The following is a 23172-nucleotide window of genomic DNA, read 5'->3' as shown; positions in this document are numbered from 1 at the left end:
TGCTGTAATAATTCAGACATGAGGAAATGATGACCTGTACCAAGATGGTGACTGTGTCAGAGGAGGGGAATATGAGAGAAGTATGATGGGAAAAATGGCAGGCCTTGGTAACTCATTGCTTAAAGGAGTGAGATTGTTGTTTGTCCTTCATTCTCAAAGAGGACTATGACATCAGGAAGGTCCTGACTTGCAAATAATTGCAAATCATCAGCCTCACTTTCTGCTCCTGAACCATCTGGATCCAGTGGCAAGACATAGATCAGGATGACTGGAGATTGCCCCCAGGAGTGAGCTAGTGAGCAGAGAATCATATAGATTATGAGTCTTGGAGACTGGGAGGATTTCAGTAACTTCAGGAATAAAGAAATTAGGAAGAGGACAGGGGTTTGAGGGAAAGATATTGAGTTCAGTTTGAGGCATATTAAATTTAAAATGTCTTATAAGGCATCTAGTTCAAGATGTTCAGTAGGCAGTTGGAGATTTAAGAGAGAGATACTGGGGATGGACAAATCTATCTGAACGTTATTTGCATAGATGATGTTGATGAAGTTGATGAAATAGTATAGAGAGAGGAGAGAAGAGAGCCTAGGAGAGGGCTTTGGGGGTACTTACAGTTTACAAGCATGACCTGAATCAAGATGCAACAAAAAAGGCTAAGAAGGAGTAGTCAGATAGGAGGAGAACAAGGAGGGAGAAAACCTTGAGAGAAGAGAGTTTAAGGAGAAGAGGGGGATCAACAGTTTCAAAAGCTCCAGAGAAGTCAAGGATGGGGATTGAGAAACAACCATTAGACTTGGCAGTTAAGAGATAATTTTTAACTTTGGAGATAGAATTTCAATTGTATGATAAAGTTAAAAGCCAAACTGAAGAAAATTGAGATTGTGGTTGACCTTGTCAAGGATTTTATCCACAAAAGGGAGGAAAAAACTGGACAATAGAGGTTTTTGAAGATGAGATAGATGGATATATTTGTAGTCAGTGTGGAAGCAGGCAGTAGAGACTGAAGATACATGAGAGAGTGAGGATGCTAGAGGGGACAATCTGCTAGAGAAGACAATAGAAAGGGATCACTTTGGCACAGAGGGATTTACCTTGGCAAGGAGAAGAATCACTTCATTATATAATAAAACAGTGAAAGGAGAGAGAAGAGCAGGAAGCATCTGAGTGATATAAAGTGAAGAAGATGAGAAAAGAGGGAGGTCTTGGAAAATGGCTTGAATTTTTTCTGTGATACAAAGTCAGACTGTTAGTTGAGAGAGTGGAAGACTGGCAAGCTATGGGAGCTTTGAAGGGTAATGAAAAATCTGGAAAAGTTTCTTTGGTAAATAGTATAGTGAGTCTGTTAGGGAACTATAAAAGGAATGCCTTGCTAAAGTAAGGGTTCAGTTGAAATGATATCAAATAAATTTGTAGCAGACTCAATCAGCACTGTTTCATGTTTCATTATTTCAACAGATTGTGATCAAATAAGAGAATTTCAGAGCTCACAAACATGTAAATAGTAGGCTTGTTGGTTATGGCAAGATCAAGGATATGACTATTTCTGTGTGTAGTTGAGGTGTGTCTGTGGAGGAATAGATCATAGGAAATGAATAAACTGAGGAACAGGGAGATTAGTGGTTGAGAGAGTATCATTTTGTATGTTCAAATTACTTAGTAAGAGGAAATGAGGAGAGACTGAGACAGGCACTGAATTAAATGAGGAAGAAAGAATAGTATCCTGGGCTTCATAGACAATACATTGTGTGATAAATATGGATTGAATGAAACTGATGGCTAGAGAGAGAACCTGGAGCATGATCTAATGGTTGCATTGGGAGACCAGGAAGATACTGGCAAAAGCAGGCAAGCTAAGAGAGCTGAATTTTGAATCATAGTCTGAAATTTGAATCCTGGCAGAAGGATGAAAAATATGATTTCTGCCATATGAAAACTCAGTTCTGTGACAGAGACAGGATATACATGGATTTGTGCACATAGACAGAGAGAGAGGGATACTTGTTACCTACTAGATTTTGGTTCAGTTATTTGCTCTCTGGACCTCAGTTTCTTCATTTGCAAAATGTCAGGGTTGCAATGTATGACCTTTACAATTCCCTCTAGCTCTAGATTTATGGTATTATGAATTTTATCATGCCAGTTTTAGCATAACAGACAACCTCTGGGATGATGGAAGAGGGAAAAGTTCATTCTAGGAAAATCCAAGCTTCAGGGATGACTAAAGGTCATGGAGGAAGGAGGAACAATGGAAAGTTTTCTTGCATTACTGTGACTTTGACTTCTCTTGGATTGTGACTTTGGAAAAGTCCTTGATGAGAAAATTTTTCTCTGTTAGTTATATTATTAGCTTCTTTACAACCTGTTACAGTTATGTGTCCTTTTTTCTTTTTCTAAAAAATAATTTATTTATTTATTTTTCCAACTATATGCACCTGTAGTTTTTAACAATCATTTTTTATACTTTTTCCCCTCATTTCCCTTTTTCTGCCCTCTACCTGATAGAAAGCAATGCAATATAGACTCTACATCTATAATCATACTAAACATAGATCCATATTAATCATGTTGTGAAAGAAGAATCTACATCCAAACAGATGAAAAAATTGGAGAGGAAAAAAATGGCATAATTCATTAGACAACTTTTTTTAGGGTTGCCCCCCGCCCAAGGCAGTGGGGTTAAGTGGTTTGCCCAAGGCCACACAGCTAGGTAATTATTAAGTGTCTGAGGTCAGATTTGATTTGAACTCAGGTACTCCTGACTCCAGGGCCAGTGCTCTATCCATTGTGCCTCCTAGCTGCCCCTAGACAACTTTAAAAAAAATGAAGAAAGTAAACTTTGGTCTACATTTAAGCTCCACAGTTCCTTCTCTAGATATGGATGGTATTTTCCATCATACGCCTTCAAGTATTGTCTTTGATTATTGTGCTGCTGAAACGATCATCCAACATAGTTGATTATCACCCAAAGTTGTTGTTGGTATGTATAATGTTCTTTTTTTTTCTTGAAGAAGACCATGACATCAGGCAGGTGATGTTATAAAATGCAAGTGAATTGGATTTAAGTGTGGAAGGATTATGCAACCTCACCAGTTTCACTCTTTTCTCCAGAGCCGTTTGTGTAGAATGGCAAAATATGGATCAGGACAACTGCAGATGGCCTCAGACACTTAATAACAGTGAGAAAGTTATTTAACTTGTTTTTTCTTCTATAAAATAAACCAGAGAAAGAAATAACAAATCACTCCAATATCTTTGCGAAAGAAAGAGAGAAAAGAGGAGAGGAGAGGAGAGGAGAGGAGAGGAGAGGAGAGGAGAGGAGAGGAGAGGAGAGGAGAGGAGAGGAGAGGAGAGGAGAGGAGAGGAGAGGAGAGGAGAGGAAAGAAACAAGTCCAAATGGGGTCATAAAGAATTGGAAAGAACTGAACAACATATTAACAACAACGACCTAAAACTGGACTCAGAATTTGGGGATACTCTGTATATCATACTAAATGATGATAATTATTAATGTATAAAACCAAGAAGGGGAAAAAACTCTTCAAAAAACCAAAAGGTATCCTTCCACTTGGAGTCCCTGTTGCCCAGCTGTTAACATTTTCTGAGCTCAGAAGGAAGATAAGACAGAACCAGAGTCAAACTAGCTTACAGGGTTTTAAGAGCAAAAGGGGTAACAGGGAAGTTGGGTTCACTCATCTTTTTTTTAGGTTTTTGCAAGGCAAACGGGGTTAAATGGCTTGCCCAAGGCCACACAGCTAGGTCATTATTTAGTGTCTGAGGTCAGATTTGAACTCAGGTACTCCTGACTCTAGGGCTGGTGCCCTATCCACTGCACCACCTAGCCACCCCAGAGTTCACTCATCTTATATGGAAATGTTCCTTCCATATCATAGGCTTTAGATTCTGTCCTCATTTATCCTTCAAAACATATTTAGTAAACACCTACAGTCTATAAAATACAAATTAGAAATGGGTACACAGAAGACATTTACATAAAGTGTTATGAGAGATCTAGGAGGTGCTCCTTATTTGGCAAAAAGTTTTCTCAAGCCTACCTTTTGGTGGCCGTGTAAGAGATTTATCTTCCTCTCCTCTGTTTTTTCCCTTCTAAGCTTACCTTCTATACTCATTGACAATCAAGTCACTAATTGTCTTTGTATTACCCCATAGCTCTCTGTGATCCAGAGCCTGCTTTCCTGGCCCTAATTCATTGCTCATACACACCTGTATCAGTCATATCTTTGTGCTCCTATCTAATTCTTCCCCATCCTTCCATTTTTCTAACAGTCATCCCTCATTCAATTATAAACCAACTGTCTTCCCTGTTAAACTTGTAATCTTCCTTTAGAAATTATTTGTATGTATGTATTTTATATTAACTTATATGTTTATGGGTTGTCCTCCCTATTAGAATTTAAACTCCCTGTGGGCATAGACTAATTCATCTTTGTTTTTATAACCCCATTCCCAACCACAAGGCCTAGCCCATGTTGCTATTCAGTCGATTCACTCATGTCCAACTCTTCATGATACTATTTGAAGTTTACTTGGTACTGCAGTGTTTGCCATTTCTTCCTCCAGCTCATTTTACAGATGAGGAAACTGAGGCAGACAGGATTAAGTGACTTTTTAGAGTCATGCAGCTATTAAATATCTAAGGTTATATTTGAATTCAGAAAGATGAGTCTTCCTGACACCAGGCCCAGCATTCTATTCACTATGCCACCATGTAACAGATTATTAATAAATAATTGCCTAATTGAATTTAAACTATATTTTATTTGATTAAATTTATTGGAGAAGACTCACAGTGTAAGTTAAAGATAAGCCTACTTTGAAAAAGCAGTCTTAATAAAGATGAAAAGTTGGGAGCAATCTAATCCCCCTGCATTTATTGTATTACTATTTAGGTAGAATCCTAGAACATCTGTGTGGGAAAGAATCTAAACACAGTCCAAACCTTACCTGAATAAGGATCTCTTCCAGCATTCTCTTCCCCTTCTCCTACATCCAAATAATATGCCTAACAAGTGTCTTTCAGCTTCTGTTTGAAAATTTAACTTCTGTAGAGCTCTAATTCCTAAGAAGTTTTTCTTTATATCTCATCTTACCCTGTCTCTTTTCAACTGCCTTTTTCTTCTCTCTATAACTGAACAGTCTTGGTCTAATTCCTTTTTCCATAGGAAAACCCTTTACATAATTCAAAAGAGCTATTAATTTTTTAATTCTTTAATTTTTCTTATTTAATACTTTGTACCCCTTAAGTTTTCTCTTTAGTTCCTATAACAATATTTTTATTTTGCATGATCTTCAATATCTGTACTATCTTGGTCAGTCTTCTCTAGATGTACTTCAGTTTATCAATGTCTCCCATTATGTCATGCTCAGAACTGATTAATAAAGAGTACACTGAGACTATCACCTTTCTCATTTTGGACCCCAGTGCCTCTCAATGCAGTCAAAAATTGAACTGCTATTTTTGATTATCACTTTATACTCCTCTGATCTATTAGTTCAGTCATCCTATCACAAAAAGAAATAAGGTATGATTGGCATGACCTATTGTTGATGAAGTGTTATTATTGCTCCTTGAAAAAAATCATTCCATTATTTGGTCTGAGACATTTTCACTCTGTCGCCTACATCTTTTTCCTTTCATGTCTTTCTTCTAATTTCTTGCACTTCTTTAAAGTCCTTGCTAAAATCTCACCTTCTACAAGAAGTCTTTCCCTGATACTCTCTAATTGTAGTGCTTCCTCTGAGATGATTTCCATTTGTCCTGTATATATCTTGTTTGTGCATGATTATTTGCATGTCATCTTCCCATTACATTGTGAGTTCCTTGAAAGCAAAGGCTGTCCTTTGCCTTTCTTTGTATCCCTGTCATGATGCGTGGCTGTGATTAATAGATTAATTATTAAGTATATTAAAATTGAAATGATTAATTAAAATAATTAATTGATCATATGGGTGGTAAATAAGTGTTTTTTGACTGACTGACTGACTGACTAGGTTGGGAGGAGGGAGAGGAAAGTTGGTAATGGTGGTATGGATGACAGTTCCAAAGAGATAAATTATTTCCAGTACAGAGGCAGCCCATCCCCATTATAGTTGTGGGGGGTGGGGGGTGGAGAGATAAGACCCAGAGAGGGGCATTAAGGTAAGACTGGGGATGGGACCTTAGGGTTTGGGGATGGAAATTAGGACATAATATAGGTAAATCGGACCCAAGTGAGGGAGCAAAGTAATATCACATGATGATGGCAGAGGAATATAAATCACCAAATGATCTTAAAATGTGGATCGCTAGCCTACCGTGAGAAGGAGGGAGTCTATCCCTGACTCTGACCCCATTCCAGTGGTCCCATCCTGCTTAAAGTTCTGTTCTCTAGATAGTGGGGAGCTACTGAAAAGTTTGAACCAGCAAATTATATGATCAGAGCTATTCTTTTGAAAGTAATTATGATTTATGATTAATGATAGTGGTATGAGAAATGAGGAAGGGGAGGAGTCCAGAGGCATAGAACAATTAGGTAGCTATTTAAACAGTTCCTTTGAGGGATAATAAAAGTTTAGCCTAAGGTGATCATTGTGGAAAGGAGAGGAACCCATTCCTTTATTTATGCATTCAACAAACCATGTGCATAGTAGGTACCTTGCTAGGCCCTGTGGAATATACAAAAAAGGAATAAGATATATGTCTGCCTTCAGAAGTAGACAGATATAAATGACACCATTCACTGAATATTAGGCCCCTTGTGTCTCTTCTCCCCTCTGATTGGAGACAGGAGTAGAAAGCTCTTATCAGATTTAAGAAGGGTGCTCGGGGTGTCCATTTCTTCATTTCCCACCAGATTGCACTCCTCTAAGACTTTATCATGCACCTGTCCCCCACTGGGTATCGTACTCTACCCACCTCCTTTTTAGTTTCTTTTTATGTGTTATATTCCTCAAATGGGTCTTGAACTTCATGAGGATGGGGATTGCCTTTTGCTTTTCTTTGCATGGCCAGAACTTATACAGTGACTGACATCCAATAGATACTTAATAAATGCTTACTGACTGACTGATGGAACCTTAGGATCATTTGACCTAAACTAACTCATTTTATAAATGAGAAAACCAAAGCCTAGAGAGGTTACAGAGACCAGCTCAAGGTCATAGACTGGGTCTAGAGACTAGATCTCCCAATTCTCTGCTCTTTCTATTTTACAATAATGCTTCTATGTGTTTTTTGTAGAAAGGAATTGTAGTCAGAATTTGGTGACTAATTGAAGTGGGAGGGGAAGGAAGAGGGAGGAATCAAAGACTGGTCCAGAGACCTGGAGCCTGGGAGACTTCCTATACCTGTGCATGACTGTACTTCCAATACCTGACTCCCTCATACCCTGATCTTTCCTTCACATCAATAGAAATTCAACATGTCCTCCTTTTCTTCCCTTGGATCCATGTGGCACACCAGTGGAGTCCAAATCCTTCTCACACTCTACCCTAAAGGAACCTGAGTTCCCATCAATCCAGAGTTTCCTGTCATCCAATAGGTTAGCAAGAAACCATATTCCTATTAATGCTAATAGGACTTCTCCTAAAGATATGGGTATTTATAGCTGTGTGACATTGGGCAAGTCACTTAACCCCACTGCCTTGCAAAAACAAAAACAAAAACAAACAAACAAAAAAAAACACATGAGTGTTTGACTTCACTGGACTTGACTTCACTTAGCATACACAGCCTGCAATCATTGACTGGGTGCCTTGCCACCTCAACTAGATTGTATGCTTCTTGAGGTCAGTTCAGAAATGTGCCTTGTACATCTTTGTATCCACCAGTGCCTCCCCTCAAGAAATGTTGGTTGAATTCATAAAATAAATTGAGTGGAGTGGGGGTGGGAGGTGGGAGGAAGGAGTGAAACAATGTCTATTTAATTGTACCATTCCTTGACATTCATCTTTGAATTGTATTCCCATGGAAATTTCTGTCTTGGAATAGGGAGTGAGAGTTTAATATTTTTTGCAAACTCATGGTTAGGTAAATTAAAGAATGAGAAAAAGAATCCAAGGGAATGAACTGGAAAGTCTAATTGCCTCTACAACTCTTGGGGTAGGACCTTGAATCTAAAACAGATGTAATAGAGTAAAGATGGGTAAAGTCACTGCAAATTTCAAAGATGTTTTCAAGCATCTATTTGCTCCAAGATATTTCCAATGTCAGATTGGCTTCAGGGTCAACACTGGTAAAATTTTGAAGATGAATTTTGTTTCCAGTACCCTTTTACTAACATCCTACCTTCCACCCAAATTTAGAGCCTTCCATTCCTTTGCCCTCTCTGCCAGTGCCTCCCTATCCAACAGTGACTGGTAAGCAGTAACCTTAGGCAGAATGAGACCATAGTCCCTTCACTGATGCTACTCAAATTCATTCCCCTTCCAAATAATACACCTCTCCAAAAAAGTTCAAAGAAACTCCAATTTATTGAATTCCTATTTTTTACAAAAAGCAAATACATAGAGCGCCATACAGGGAAACCACAAGGTCCTTACACAAGAAATTCACAAGGTTTAGTTTGGGTACTGCCACAGCCAGCTGTGTCCAGGAGCAGGAGAACAAAAACTGCCTCAAAGTTTTCCAAAAAAAAAATCCAGAGGCACCTCAAGTCACCTGTATCCCTTCTTCATCTCACAACACACAACTACAGTAGGAAGTGTGTTGCTGGTCTGGTCTATCAAAGCTTTAAGGAGAAAATGGAAGTGTATGCAGTCTCTCTGCTTCCCCAGTGGGAACCCCAAGCATGGAATCCATCCTCCATGAAGGAATGTTAAGTGAAAGTCTGGCAAAAGATAGAGATGTGGGGAAGGAGAAGTTAGTGAAGGTCTTTATCCAAGAACTTGTCTCAAAGAAAGAACAATGCCAAGAGGATCTTGCTTAGAGTATTGTACATATGGTGATAATTTCACCACAAAATACCAACTAAAGATCCAGATTGGAAGGTCTGGGTACCCTCCTTCCCATAAAGCAATTTTGGGAACTCCTGGACTCATATAAGTTAGAACTGAGCCATTCCTGCTATTGCTTTCCTACTCCATTCTTTTACATCTTCCATTTTTAGAGAAGGGGGAAAGTAAATTCCATAGAAGGAAAGAGACCTCTTCACTATGAACCCTAACACCTTCCTCAGACCTGTCTTCAACAAAAGCAGCAACCATCACAGACAAGCCTCCTCCAGCTGGCATTTTTTCTTCCCCCACCTCCCAACTCCTTAGAGGATAAGAAAAATGACTCAGAACTATCTTAACCTTCACCCATTGTCCACTCAGGATGTCCAGCAACATACCACAGGGGAAAATGCCCCCTGAGAAGAAGCTGTTGCTTTTTTCTATTTTGCTAGGCACTATTAATGTGTTTACATTAAGCAGGGCAAAGGGAAAGGGAGCCTGGAATCAGACTCTTCCCTCAACTGAGGGAAAAATTAAATGAGCCTTTGTGGCTAATTTGCGGCTACTTTGTGGCAGCAATGAAAAAAAAGGGTAACATCAAGACTATAACCAGGGGATGGGTATGTCTGTCTTAGTTTTACTTTAAATGATCCCTACATTTCTCAATCTCTGTATCTGTGTGTCTGTATGGGTGTCTATGTGTCTGTGTGTATTTCATCTTATTATATTGGGGGCTTCCTGAGGGCAGGCCTTTTCTTTCCTTTAGATCTTTGGGAACCTTTTTTTTGCTTTCCTCTAGATCTTCCTTCTACTGCCCAGCATAAGATTTTGCATTTGATCTTGAGTATTTGGAAGAGGTATCATCTTGAAACCTATGCTAAATCCAATCCAATAGGATCTGATTTTCAAAAGCAACACCAGGAAGAATTGGAAGTAAGGGGGCAGGAGAGTAGTGTTCAAAAAAGATCTTTCTTGCTAGCAGGTAGAATAATCTGAATGCTAGAAGCTACTAATCCAATGTGAAAATTCAGTGTCATATTATATTTGAGAAGTCTCTGATTTATCCTCCCCCTCCCTTTCCATAATATCTCATCAGTTTAAAATGAGTGTTTGTTATGATTATCCCAGATATTCAATGCACAAGGACCAGTGTCTGGCCCTGGCCGCTTGAGGAACAGAAAGGACATCTAAGGTTATTTAGAAGGTCTCAGAGATGAGAAAAGTGGAGGGACATCTTATCCCTTCTTGATTAGAAACATGGAGGTTTTTAATATCTAAACACTAAGAATCCTTGTAACACTAACTAAATATCAGGAAAGTGGAAACAGGAGCCAACTGACTATTTTACAGTAGATACATACTAGAATGAGTTTTTGCTTGAGGCTGTCAATAATTCACTAAGCTATGTAATAACTGAAATACATGTGAGTTTAGTGACTTGGTTATTGATCAAACAAGATATTATTTGTTCCTGGTACCCAGCAGATGCCATATAATTGCTTATTTCTTTCCATTCCCTTCCTCTACCCATGCCTAATCAGAACCATAGTCCTTGTGGTGTTGGTAATTACAGGGTAAAGGAGGAACATTAAGTTTCCATTTTCCATTTTCTTCATATGGAAGAATGAACCATAGCTCACTCAACTCAATATGGATAGTGGGATCACAAATTAGAGTTGAAAGGGCCCTGAGAGGTCATCTTAAATCAACTCCTTCATTTTATAGATGAGGAAACTGAGGTCCAGAGAGATTAGGTAATTTGACCAAGGTCATGCAATTAAAGAGAGGAAAAGCTAGGATATGAGTTTAGTGCTTGACTCCAAATCCAGTGCTCTTCTTACTTCTACTTTCCCTCTCAAGTGTTCTACAATCCAACCAATGGTATTTGTCCACCTGGCAAAGCCATGACATATAAATATGGAATAAAGAAAGAACTTCAGAGTTCTAATTCTCTCCACCTTCCCCCACTTGAAGCATATTCCTGATAAGTAGGAAGTTTCTGCTTGAATATCAAGGTGAGGGGGAAATCTTTATTTTCCAAGGCAGCCCATTCCATTTGAGGATGGGACACAAGGGCTGGCTGACTAAGAGAGGTGTTTGGAAAAGGTAGCAGAGGCAGATATCCATCCTTGGCAGGTGGAGAGAGTGAACTCTCTTTCAGAATTTATGAGATGCCAGTCTGTATGGAAGTTGAATGCTAAGTGGAAATAAGGGGGTGGATGAAATGGACTCTGAAGGAAGCTGTGGTTCTTTGCTGCCCTGGTTGCATTGTTCACTTCTTCTAGTGTGGTCAGGCTCCATTTCTCCTTTCTGGAATCCCACCTTAGGGGTCCCTAGATCCTGAAGTCAATAGTACCATTCACTTGAAGTCATTACCTCAAATATTCCCATAGTTCGACTTGTCTGGATGGCTGTAGCTTTCATTGAGAGCAACACCCCCTCCCAATACCTTCTCCCACTCATTCTATCTGGAAGTCTAGACTGAAACTGCTGTCACCTGATTAGCATCTTGTGTGATGTTTGAGCAGTACTTTTCCCCATCTGCATCTTGCAACACATAGATTGAAAACTTCCCAAAGGCAGGGACCATATCCATTGGCCTTACACTCTGTATGACACTCAACCTAGCCCAGCCCTATACATATGATGGTAATAACTATCTCTTCAGTTCCCATTACCCCCTGCACTGACATCAGACAACATGAACCAAAACAATTCCCTTGATGCTTGTTGAGAGTCCCATAGCCTGCAGAAACCTGGTCCTCATAGCACAGAAAAGATCAAAACAGAAGAGAACAGAATAATACAGAGGGGATGGAGGTGTCAAATATGAATAATTTCAGGAAATAGTTCATTGTCTGGTCCTTCCATAATAAAAGCTAAACTCCCTCAATGCAAAGCATCTTTTCAAGGTAGTGAGTGGCTTCCCTCAGCCATCTGGGACAGTCAGGTGATGAACCACCTGGCCAGACATAGAGCTCAGATCTGGCTTGCTTCAGAGGCTGTAGAGCTGATTATTATGGAGGCAAGAAAAAATAGAACAAATTTTCTGCCCAATATTAATGCATTTTAGAAGCTAATAGATAGCCAACACAAAGTATTACATTTCATATCTGTCTGTAAGTGAGACAGAGAAGCATCATTTTCACCAACTTTTACACACAGTAGTAAAAATGGGTACCTATCTTCTCTTTCTGCTCACACTTTCAGGCACACATACATACACACTCATGAATATGCATGCACACACACACATACAATCACACATTACATATATATATTTATATTTATATATATACTATCTTTTGGAGAAGGAATTATTGACATCAGATAAAAGCCCCTTTAACTCAGGAAAGCTCCCTCCCACTTCTACCCCATCCCCCTCCCCAATCCCATGCCTATAACCCCAAGGTGGGAAAAAAGGTTCTTTAAAAATATCTCCATTGTCCACAGTTTTCAGATTTTGTTCTCAATGAGTTTTAAGTTTTCCAAATACTGCAAAGGGTGGACAGACCAACCCATCCATCAAGACCTTCAGTCTTCTTGGTTGGGTCACTGCATATCTGGAAAATAAAGAGAAGTCCACAAATAAGCATTTATAGAGTTAGAATTGCCTCCTCCTCCCAAACCTGATCTTTTCCCTTCTGATCACCATAGCACATCCTAATAGGACAATATGTTTGGTGCCTTCATGTTTTTTGTTATTTTTAGCAGACATACATGCTTACTTGATCAGAGCACACATTCTCTCTCTCTCTTCTAACACTTTACTGTCCCCATTTGTGATCCAGTGACACTTCCTTTTCCTCACACAAATCATTCTGCTTCTCAACTCTAGTCATTTTCACTGACTGCCTCCCATACCTGGAATTCTCTCCTTCCTCTTCCTCGCCTCCTTGCTTCCCAGCTAAAGGCTTGCCTTCTACAGGAAGTGTTTCCTGATCCCTTTAATGCTCTTGCCTTTCCTCTGTGATTAACTCTAATTTACTCTCAAAATACCTTGCTTGACCTAATAGTTTGTTGTTATCATGAATTCTGGAGAATAAATTGGTTTTTGACTTTCATCGTAGCCCCACTATACCTGGACATAGCAGACACTTCATGGCTTTTTGATGCTCTGTCACACACACACATTCTCTCTATCGGTCTCTCTTCACTTTTTTTTCTCTTTCCATTTCTTCCTCCCTCTTTCTCTTCTCTTTTTTCTCTCTTCCTCTCCATTTCTTTCTCTCCCTCTCTCCTTCTTTCTCTCTACTTCTCTATCTCCCTCACTCTTGCTCTATTTTTTTCTCTTTCTCTCCATCCTTCTTTCTCTTCTCATTTCTCTCTTCCCACTTCTCCTCTCTCTCTCTCTCTCTCTCTCTCTCTCTCTCTCTCTCTCTCTCTCTCTCTCCTCCTCCTCCTCCTCCTCCTCCTCCTCCTCCTCCTCTCTTCTTCTTCTACTACCACTACTACTTCTCTTTCTACCTTCCTCTTCCTCTCTGTCTATGTTTCTCTCTCTGTCTATGCATTTTTCTGTCTCTGCACACACAAACACACACACATGCACACACACATGAACACACTCTTCCAGTATTCTGTCCATGTTTCTTTGCCTCCCCCAAACAATTTTGGGCATGTTGTGGACATGCAAAATGTCTATATGTTGAGCTGAATTTAATTGCATTTGCAATTCCTTTTCTTCTCTTCTCTGCTGAAGCTAAACTAAGAGCAAGATGTAGTCAAAGTCTTCCTGAATCCAATCCAGAGCAAGCTCAATTTGGATTCAAGTAGTCCTTGAACCAGTTCCTCCCCCTCTGTCTGACAGTTAACATCCTTCCCAGTCTTCCAGTCTCAGTTTGACAGTCACCTCCTCTGAGCAGCCTTCCACAGTCAAGTTGGATCCTTCGCTCTGGCAAGTCAAATGTCCTCAGTCCTATAGCTCTCAGTTCCCAAATACTTTGGTCCCTTTCTCAAAGGAAGTCTCATTTTGTGAGTCTTCATACATCTATTTCCCCCTATGGTCCTATGTTCCTTCTTAGACTATACATTTTTAAAATGGGGGGGGGCTGTAATTTATTTCTTGTATCTTCATCGCATTCTCCATTTTCATTTCTCCAATCCTTGACCTCCCATGCAGGACAGTGGATACTCAATTCAACCTGTCATCCTATCTCAGTGTAGGAGATCCTTGGATATTCTCATCAGGCCAGATGATTGACTAGCAATAAGCCCAGTTAATTTAAGCCTGACCTGAATTTCCCAGCACATGCTCTAGATCCTAAAGAAATCTGTGCCAGGAATCCCACAGACTTGGTAACATTAAAAATATATCATATACTGAAAAATTGCATAATTGTGGGTAAGAGAGAGTTTGACATTGCCTGGGATGACTCTTTCTCCTTATTCTTTAACCTGAAGTTTGATAATTCAAAATCCCCTCCTGGATGATTCAACTGGGTTCCCCTTTTGGAAGTTCAGTACCATGATGTATGAGATTCAAAGAAGACATTTTGAGACTTTGACTTAACATAATTATAGCACCTTTTAACTCTGTAGTGTCCTGAAGAAACAAGAGTTATGACTGTAATAACTGGGGGAAGGGTCCTTCTTACCCTGGGATTGAAAGATGCTCACCTGCAAGTTGAGCAAGTGATAATGTCCTCTTAGAACCGGGAGCTGAAGTTCCTTAGGACATTGGACCCAGTTAAGGATCCCAACATATTCCTATCGAAACCTTGCTGTAGGGAGAGAAACATTAATAATGTAAACCTTGATGAAACACAGAGAGTGGATGATCAATGACTTTCTACTTAGCAAGAGAAGCTGTCATGGCAAAGGTTTCATGTTTCTCAGGAAACTCCCATCTCAGTTCTGTGCCTCTTAGCCCACTCTAGGTGGTCCCTGGGCTATTAGCTCTATATGAAAAAGCACTATTTAAATGGGGGGATTATCATGATGATGTACATGAGCATCAATAATCCATTTGCTTTAAGATTATTGACTCTGAAAAGTGTTTATGTGTGTGTATATTCACACACATACATGTATATTCACACACATACATACCCACACACATTATGTATATATATATACTCACACACACATATATGTGTGAGGGAGTGTGTTGTGGCAGCTAGCCCATGCTTCTCCTGAAATTGGGCTTTGAGAAACCTAGAATTAGAATGACCGGCATTACAATCCCACCTCTGACATTCACTAGCTAGGAGACCATGAGCAGGATAATAGATTTAAAGCTAGGAAGAACTTTAAAAACATTTCATCCAACTTCCCTCATTTTATAGATGAAACAACAGAAGTCCAGATTGGTCAAGTGACTTGAGAGAGAGAGAGAGAGAGAGAGAGAGAGAGGTAGGATTGGAATCCAGGTCTTATGGTCCTGAATCTAGTGCTACTTCCACTTTATCACAGTCTCTCAAATCTCTTTTAACCCCTCTGAACCTCAACTTTCTTAGCTATATAATAGGAATGATAATACATGGATACCTATATATACACAGATATTTGCATATATATGTATGTATATATATCTATTATATACCTATATATATAGATATAGATAGATAGATAGATAGATAGATAGATAGATAGATAGATAGATAGATAAAACAGGGCTAATACAAAGTAAAAATGAGAAAATAAAGTTATGGTATCTTGAAAATTGTAATGTTCCATATAAATTTCAGCTGTAATTATTTTCCTTTCATGCCTTCAGTTGCCACATCTGACCTAACATTCATTATGCATAATGTTCACTTTCAATTATACACATAATGCAATGGAGATGATTGTATAAATAATCAATACATTTATATATTTTTTAAAATTCTGATTTCATTTTAAGTAGATTTATAGGTTTCTTTCTTAAGTAGATTTATGGCTTTTCTTCTGAAAATACTTAATCTATTATCTCTGCCTTGCAGAGATAGACCGATGATGATATCTGTGGAAGGAACTATTCCAAAGAATTCTGGATAAAAGGGGAAAAGACAAGATTGGAATGTACAGATGAATTTTTGGTCCCGAGTACAGATACCTTTGCATTTATTTTGATTAATTTTGCCTGTTGTAATCCTTCCAAATTCTTTCATCCTATCAGCTACCTGTCCTATGACATATTTTTCTTTATTAGAGTTGTTGGAATACATGGTTAACTTGAAGTCTCAAAATCAGACCCATGCAGCACACAACTTAATAATTTATGGATCCATTAATCTTCACTTTGACTAAGGTATTATGAATAATTTGGTGCATACCCTTAATCTGTCTCCATCTTCACAGAAGTGTCATGAAAGACTTTGTCAAATACATGACTGAGATCAAAATAGGTTATAGCCATGACCAATACTGATGAGGAATTCCATTTGAGGTGATTAGGACAGAGCAAATTATTGACCTTGTCCTTACCTGTCTGAGAACACTCTGGAGCTCCTTGTTTGACCACATGTCAGAGAGAAGGAGTCGGGCGGCTTCAGCAGCTTTTGGTGAACTATTGAACAGTGGAAAAAAGAAATGATTCATGAAAGAACAGAGCCATTGAATCATAGGATAGAGTATTCATCCTTCCTTCTTTCTATTCCTCAAATGATCTCAATACACATAATCATCCTAGCTGCTGTCCTTGGGAAACCTGAAGAGTTTCTTCAGTTTGCAGATAAAAATAACCATGGCAATGAGAGTCACCGGGACATTATCTTCTCCACTAATGAGAATCATAAGTTTAGCTGAATCCCTCTATGCCCTAATCCAGCCATTTGACTTCATATATTCCCACCTTCAGGTGGGAATTTCCCCACTCTTTACATTTGCTTTCCATGTTACCTTAGCAGGTTCCTGCTTCCTATAGTTGAGAGTCCCCAAAGAAGCAAGCATTTCCCCAATTCTCTTTCTCTATGAGAGGCAATGGATTGTAGTAAACAGTATTCTGGGATTAGTACCAAGAGAGTCCCAAATTTATATAACACATTTAACATTTATTAGTTATATGACCTTAGGCAAGTCATTTAACTGCACTGAGACTCAATGTTCTCATCTGTAAAGTGGTCATATAACATAATACTTTAAGTTTCTACCTCCAAGGTTGCTGAGAGAATCAGATAAGAGTGTATATAAAGGCTTTGAAAATATTATAGAATTGTATAAAATGTCAGATATTATTGTTTCTTTTCTTGCCAGCTGCTCTTATAATGATCAACGTTCTCCTTATATCTCTCTGAAATACTCAACCTCCAAAATGAATCATTTAATGCTTGGATGCAGTTCATCCCTTTCTTGGTTTTGTTGGGTTCTTCTAACTATATGATTGATCCTTCTCAGTTTCCTTTGCTAGATCTTTATCTAAGTCATGCCCATTTGGTCTATGCTTGTACCTGTTCCTTTTTTTTCTTCTCTATACTAATTTTCCTGGTGATTTCATCATCTCCCATAGACTCAATAATCTCCTTTATTTGAATGATTTTCATTTCCATTTATCCAGTCTTAACCTCTCTGTCATTCTCCAGTTTCACATCTCCAATGGCTTACTGGACGTCTTGAACTGGATATCCCATAGATATCTTACCTCAACATATCCCAAACTGAACTCATTATCTCCCGTCCCACACTGAATTCTCCCCTTTCTAACTTCCCTATTACTATAGTGAATAACATTATCCTTTCAATCCAGGCTCTCTGTCTCTGTCTGTCTGTCTGTCTGTCTATAATCTCCAATCTGGTGTCAGGTACTGTTATGCCTTCATCATATCTGTCGATCCAAATCTTTTTTTTTAACTGCCTTCTAAATCTAGTTGACATTTATATAACAATATAAAGTTTGAAAATGCTTTACCAGTATTATCTTATTTGATCCTTACAACAACTGTGGGAGGTAGTGACTAGCATCATTCTCATTTTTGCAGATGAAGAAATTGAGGCAGATGGCAGTTAAGTGTCTTGCTTAGGATCACAGAGCCAGGAAGTATCTGAGGTGAGATTTCAACTTGTCCTTCCTAACTCCAGGTCTGGTGCTTTATCCACTCTGCCATTAGACTGTCTTTTGCTAGTCTATGCTCATTCTTAAACCCCTTGATAAAACTTGATTCAGAATTATTTTCCTTTGGTTGCAAGATTCCAGAGGGACAGATGAATGGAATCTAAGGCAGAGGAGTTGAATGCCAATTACTTCTCTCCTATCACTGATGTTGAATCTGTCTGCTCTTCTTTGTTGAAAGATATGAGATATCCACATTCAGAGCTCCCTTCCTCTCACTCTCTGCGATTGAGTCACCTCTCTTCCTGCCCACCCACTCCTTACCCACTTCGGCACATGTTGACCACATTGTTCAGCATGCTACTAGTGAAGTGCTGCTTTGCCATCTGGGGCAATGAAGTCATCAGGTTCCTCATGGTGTAGCAAGCAGATGACATGATGTCCCCTGAGTTGCTGGTGTTACCTGTCTGGCTAGACAGGAGACGAGTCATCTCTGGGAATATTTGGTTCCCTTTAACAGAAAGGGGTGAGAGGACAGGTTTAGGACCCAGAAAAATCAATAAGAGATATGATGAGGCCTTTAATTTCAGCATTATGGTCCTGGCCTTCCATCATTTGGTAGCAGGAAGTATAGGGCTTCCAGTGGAAGATACTAACTTGGAGCTAAAGACTTGTATTTGAATTCTAGCTGTGGCTTTTAGGACTTGTGTGACCTTGGGCAAGCCATTCAGCTTCTGTAGGTCTTAATATTTTAATCTATAGAACAAGAGAGTTCGTCTAGAAAGCCTTTAAGATCCCTTAGAGCTCCCACTAGATTCCACCAGAACCCATCAAACCCCATAACCTATCACTAAAGACCTATACTCTTCCATTCAGATTTCTGGGCTGCTCTAAACTGACTCCCTATCTTGGACTCACTATTCTAGCCAACTGTTTCCTTATCATCACATTCTGAGGACTTTTCCCTTGGTCTTATATTCTGTTTGTCATTTCATTCCACAAGACACATGCATAAATAATTGCTCAAATGTTCTATTTACAAATATATAAGCCTGAGTCTATGTAGACTCCTGAGATTCCTGTCTCTGGGAACTGATTACTATGTTTATTACCAGGACTTTGGGAGAGCCCTATGCTAAAAAGAGATTAGAAAGTTAATTCAGGTGGGAAATCCCTTGAAGAACTTCTCTTACCCATTGCTCTGTGCAACACAGGATGTCGAGACATGTTACTCAGGAGGGAGGCCCCAGACCTGACCACATCAGAGTTGCTCGATTGGAGAAGGCGGGCAATGTGAGGCAAACCCTTTTCCTTCAGCCCAATCAACTGACTCATGCCGCTGGACATCTAGGAAAGAAATGCACACTTGTCTTGAGGACTACAGAAAAGATAACACCTGATTATGTTACTAAGTACTACAACACTTTCAAGAATCATGATGTCATGAGAGAGTGAGCATTTTCTACATCTGCAAACAGATTATAATCCTTCAATGAATTAGTAAATTATCTTCATGATTTTCTATGACTGAAAACTTCCAATACCTGGTGGTCAACCTTTTGGATTTTTTGATGTTGGCTAAGGTTGGTCCTCCAACAACAGATACATCATCTATCACTCAACTCAAATTCACAACTTTTTTCAGGATGATCTTTTGTTATGATAGTTTAGCCTTCAATAACCTAGAATCACCTCAACATCATTTTGAGGCATTCCAGGTGAAATCCTTTACATTTGAGGGCATCTTGTTATTTGCCTCTTTTTGTAGCCCTAGCACTTAGCACAATGATATTTAACAGACACTTAGAACAATGCTTATATATAGCAAACTCTCATAAAATTAAACAAATTTCAAATACAGAATAGACTTAATAAATGTTTATTGATTGCTTGAAATCCACAGGATGACCTCACAGGTTGATCTATCACACACTCAAAAGAATCTTTGCTAGGAGTGAGGTTCTGCAGGGCACCAGCACAAGCCTCTAGAGATGTAATCATGCAGATATTCTGAAGCCACAGGATTTCAGATCACAATCAGATCCACCTGCATATCTCAAATATTTTATGTCATGGGAATTATTGTAGTAGGAGAAAAATATCAACTGTTTCAAGAGACCCAGGTTCTAGTCCCAGCAGCTCTGCCACTGATATATGTCTTTGCATAAGATACTTGCCTAGAACTGAAGACTCCCAAGGCAGAAAAGGACCCCAGAAACCATTTACTAAAATCATGCCAGAACAAGAATTCCATCTACCATGCACAAGTCTTTCCAGCCTTTGCTGAAAGCCCTAGTTTGTTCCTTGAAGACCTCTAGGGAGCTACCTCCAAGACAACTCCTTCCACTTTTGAATAGCTGTAATTGTTAATCAAATCTAAAATGCATCTAACTTCTACCTGCATTGCCCCCCCACACACACACACACCAGGGATTAAGATCAAACCTAATCTCTCATTCACATGAAAGCTATTCAAATACTTGAAAGCATCCTTATCTTTCACCCACTCCTTCTTTTTTCTAGGCTAAATATTTGCATTGTCAGTGATCACTGCTGTATAGCAGGAACTTAAGGCTCTTCCTATGCCAATTGCCCTCCTTTGGACAGTTTCCAATTCTCCCTCTCTGCCTTATTATTCTTATATATATAAGACATAAACGTTTCACCTCTCAGGTTTCCTGTGAAAACTAAATGAGATATTGTATAGGAGTCCAGGAAGGAATTCCAGGAGAATTCTAACAAAACTTTTAAAGAACAATTAATGTCTATACTATACAAATTATTCTTCATAAAATTAGAAAGAAAACACTCTGTTAAATTTCTTTTAAGAGACTAACATAGATCTAATACACAAGCCAGGAAAAAGAACCAGAGAACAATTTCAATAATGAATATCATTTCAATATTTGAAACAAAATTCTAGCAACAAGATTATAGCAATATTTCTAAAAATTATTTGTTATGACCATTCTGGCTTTTTATCAGAGATACATTGTTGAACATGAGAGCTGTTGGATAAGAAAGAACTTTGAAAAGAAGTATGTATCCCAGAATCAAAGATTAGTGTCCTATCAAAGCATCTAAGGAATTAAGCAGAGCAAAATACTCATTTTAGGCCATATTAGACATAACCATAATGGTTATCCTATGGAATTATCAAAGCAATCCTTAGTACTTAAAACACTATTTTAAGTGGGGGAACAGCAGGCAAAATATATCAGGGAAGAGTGGATTCTTCTAAATCTTCATAAAATTAAACATTCAAATCTCAGAAAATGAACCATAAACTTCCAGTAGGGAAACTCCATTAAACTGGGCCCTCTTGGATAACAAAGTTATCCTCTATTCTGATCTCTGAAGTATATACACTCTGACCTAAGGAAACAGAAAAATCTTTAGAAGGGAATGGAAAAGGGAGAAAGAAAAGAGGAAAGCAGGAGTTGAGAAAATGAGAGAAGGGGGTGGAGAACAAACAGGTGAGAGTGAGAAAGAGATGAGTAGAGGAGATGTTGGTGGAAATAGGGAAATTGGAAGTAGGTATTCCTCTCACCAGTCCTTTGCTAGCAGTGAGGTTCTGCAGGGCACCAGCACAAGCCTCTAGAGTGGCATCTTTCTTACTCTTGCCCATGAGATTCAGGTAAGTACGAATGGCATCAGAATGGTACAGCCAGTTGCTTCCTTTGGGTTTGGTTTCCTCTTCAGGCAAAGGTAGGTCATAGTTGTTATTCTAAAGGACAAATGGTAGGTCATTAGGAAGACTCAAAAGAATCTTGAAGCTAACTTCTGTTGCATCTTTCCAATGGATTTGAGATTTTTGCCCCCACATACTTATCCCTGCCCTCTATCTGGTTGTAGGGATGAACAACCATTGCAGGAGAGAGAGAGAAGACAGACAATGGAAGTTGACCTAGCAGGCAGAGACAACTCCACTGGACTGCCTCCTCAAAGTTTAGGGGATGTGTTCCTTGGTTTTTCCAATTTCTGCTCAAGTGGAGCAACTCCAACTGAAAAGTGCTAGAGTTTGACTCAATGATCTGACAACAGTAGGAAGTGGATTCTTTCAAACTCTTATAAAATTAAACATACTCATGTATTCTCTGACAATAGGCACTGAAATCATTTGTGTGCTATGAAAAGCATGGTCTGTCAGTAGCCACTTGGCCTAGTCTTCAGTCCAAGGAACTGAAGAAATAGGTAGCTTTCTGGTCCCAACTCCTAAAGAATATTCTACTTCCCAAGTTGGGTACATTAAACTCAAGTCTCCCTTGAGTGATGGGAATATGAGTTGGCTCAATGCCTAGATACCATAAAGAAGTGACTGTCATATTTTATCCTCTTTTGGAAAGTCCTTCCCCATTCATATTTCAAATAGTCCTATATTCCTTGCTCTGACCAGAGTGCTTCATAACTTAAAATCTATGAACTTGTTTCCTTTTTTAATATTTAAAAAAAGTATTGTGTAGCTGTATTTCAATATTATGGATTTCTTTTATAATCCTATGCATTTTATTTTATGCACTAAAAAGTAATATTGAGGTGTTCATAGGCTTCACCAGATTGTTCATCCTACCAAGATAAATAAATAAATAAATATAGATTGATGACTAAGGGAAAAACTGGGAATCAGTAGTAGGCTAGGAAAGAGTGAAATAATGACCCCAAAGCACCCAATGGAATATCTTATTCTCAAAGCAATGCAGAAAAACAAAAACATAAAAGAAAACACCTGAAGCAGGTGGATTCTCAGATATGCAACATCCCCTGGAGCCAAGTAAGGATTTTAGAAAGGAAGTGGGGAGATTGGGTGGATTACCACTAAGTCTGAGATTTGATTATATTAGCTGAACATCAAATGCCATCTCAGTAGTGGGGTAGAGTGTCCCAGACTTGTCCTGATACTTGACTTCCCTCTTTCCCATCATCTTACATCCATTCCTGAGGGTTTGCTCCACTTGGCTCTCCAGGGCTGCTTGGGATGGGGGGGGAGGGGTAAAGGGAGGAAAGGGCACTGTTCCTCACCATCATCTTTTCATTCCTGTTGCTGAAGCAGCCTGTGGAGGACTTGTCAGTAAAGGTATTGCGGGTGTTATATTCCAGCTGGCTATAGCGGGTGGGTACCTCAGCATCCAGTCGATAAGACAGATTGTGCAGGATACACATGCAGTTCTCAACAGACTAAAAGGTGAACAAGAGTACAGAAGGCTAACTTCCCTGCCCAGCCTGGGCAGACCCCGTGCTTCCATCCAAAGGCTAGGAGAGGCTCAGAGCAAGAG

The 23172-nt window shown here is 39.1% G+C and overlaps 1 protein-coding gene across 1 annotated transcript in view; it reads right to left on the bottom strand.

The window, feature by feature from the left end:
• Positions 1–8450: 8450 nt before the first annotated feature.
• PKP1 (plakophilin 1) overlaps positions 8451–23172 on the bottom strand; it is an 82548-nt gene continuing 67826 nt past the window's right edge. The window contains exons 8-14 of the mRNA XM_074222346.1: positions 22919–23074; positions 21450–21626; positions 19093–19246; positions 18224–18410; positions 16339–16420; positions 14548–14651; positions 8451–12494 (exon numbers count right to left, since the gene is read on the bottom strand). Coding sequence (XP_074078447.1) covers positions 14577–14651; positions 16339–16420; positions 18224–18410; positions 19093–19246; positions 21450–21626; positions 22919–23074 — 831 coding nt within the window. The 3' untranslated portion in view covers positions 8451–12494; positions 14548–14576. The remainder of the gene's footprint in view (positions 12495–14547; positions 14652–16338; positions 16421–18223; positions 18411–19092; positions 19247–21449; positions 21627–22918; positions 23075–23172) is intronic.

The sequence above is a fragment of the Macrotis lagotis genome, chromosome 2, assembly GCF_037893015.1.
Source record: "Macrotis lagotis isolate mMagLag1 chromosome 2, bilby.v1.9.chrom.fasta, whole genome shotgun sequence".
NCBI lineage: Eukaryota > Metazoa > Chordata > Mammalia > Peramelemorphia > Peramelidae > Macrotis > Macrotis lagotis.
This window is presented reverse-complemented; position numbering and strand designations above follow the sequence as displayed.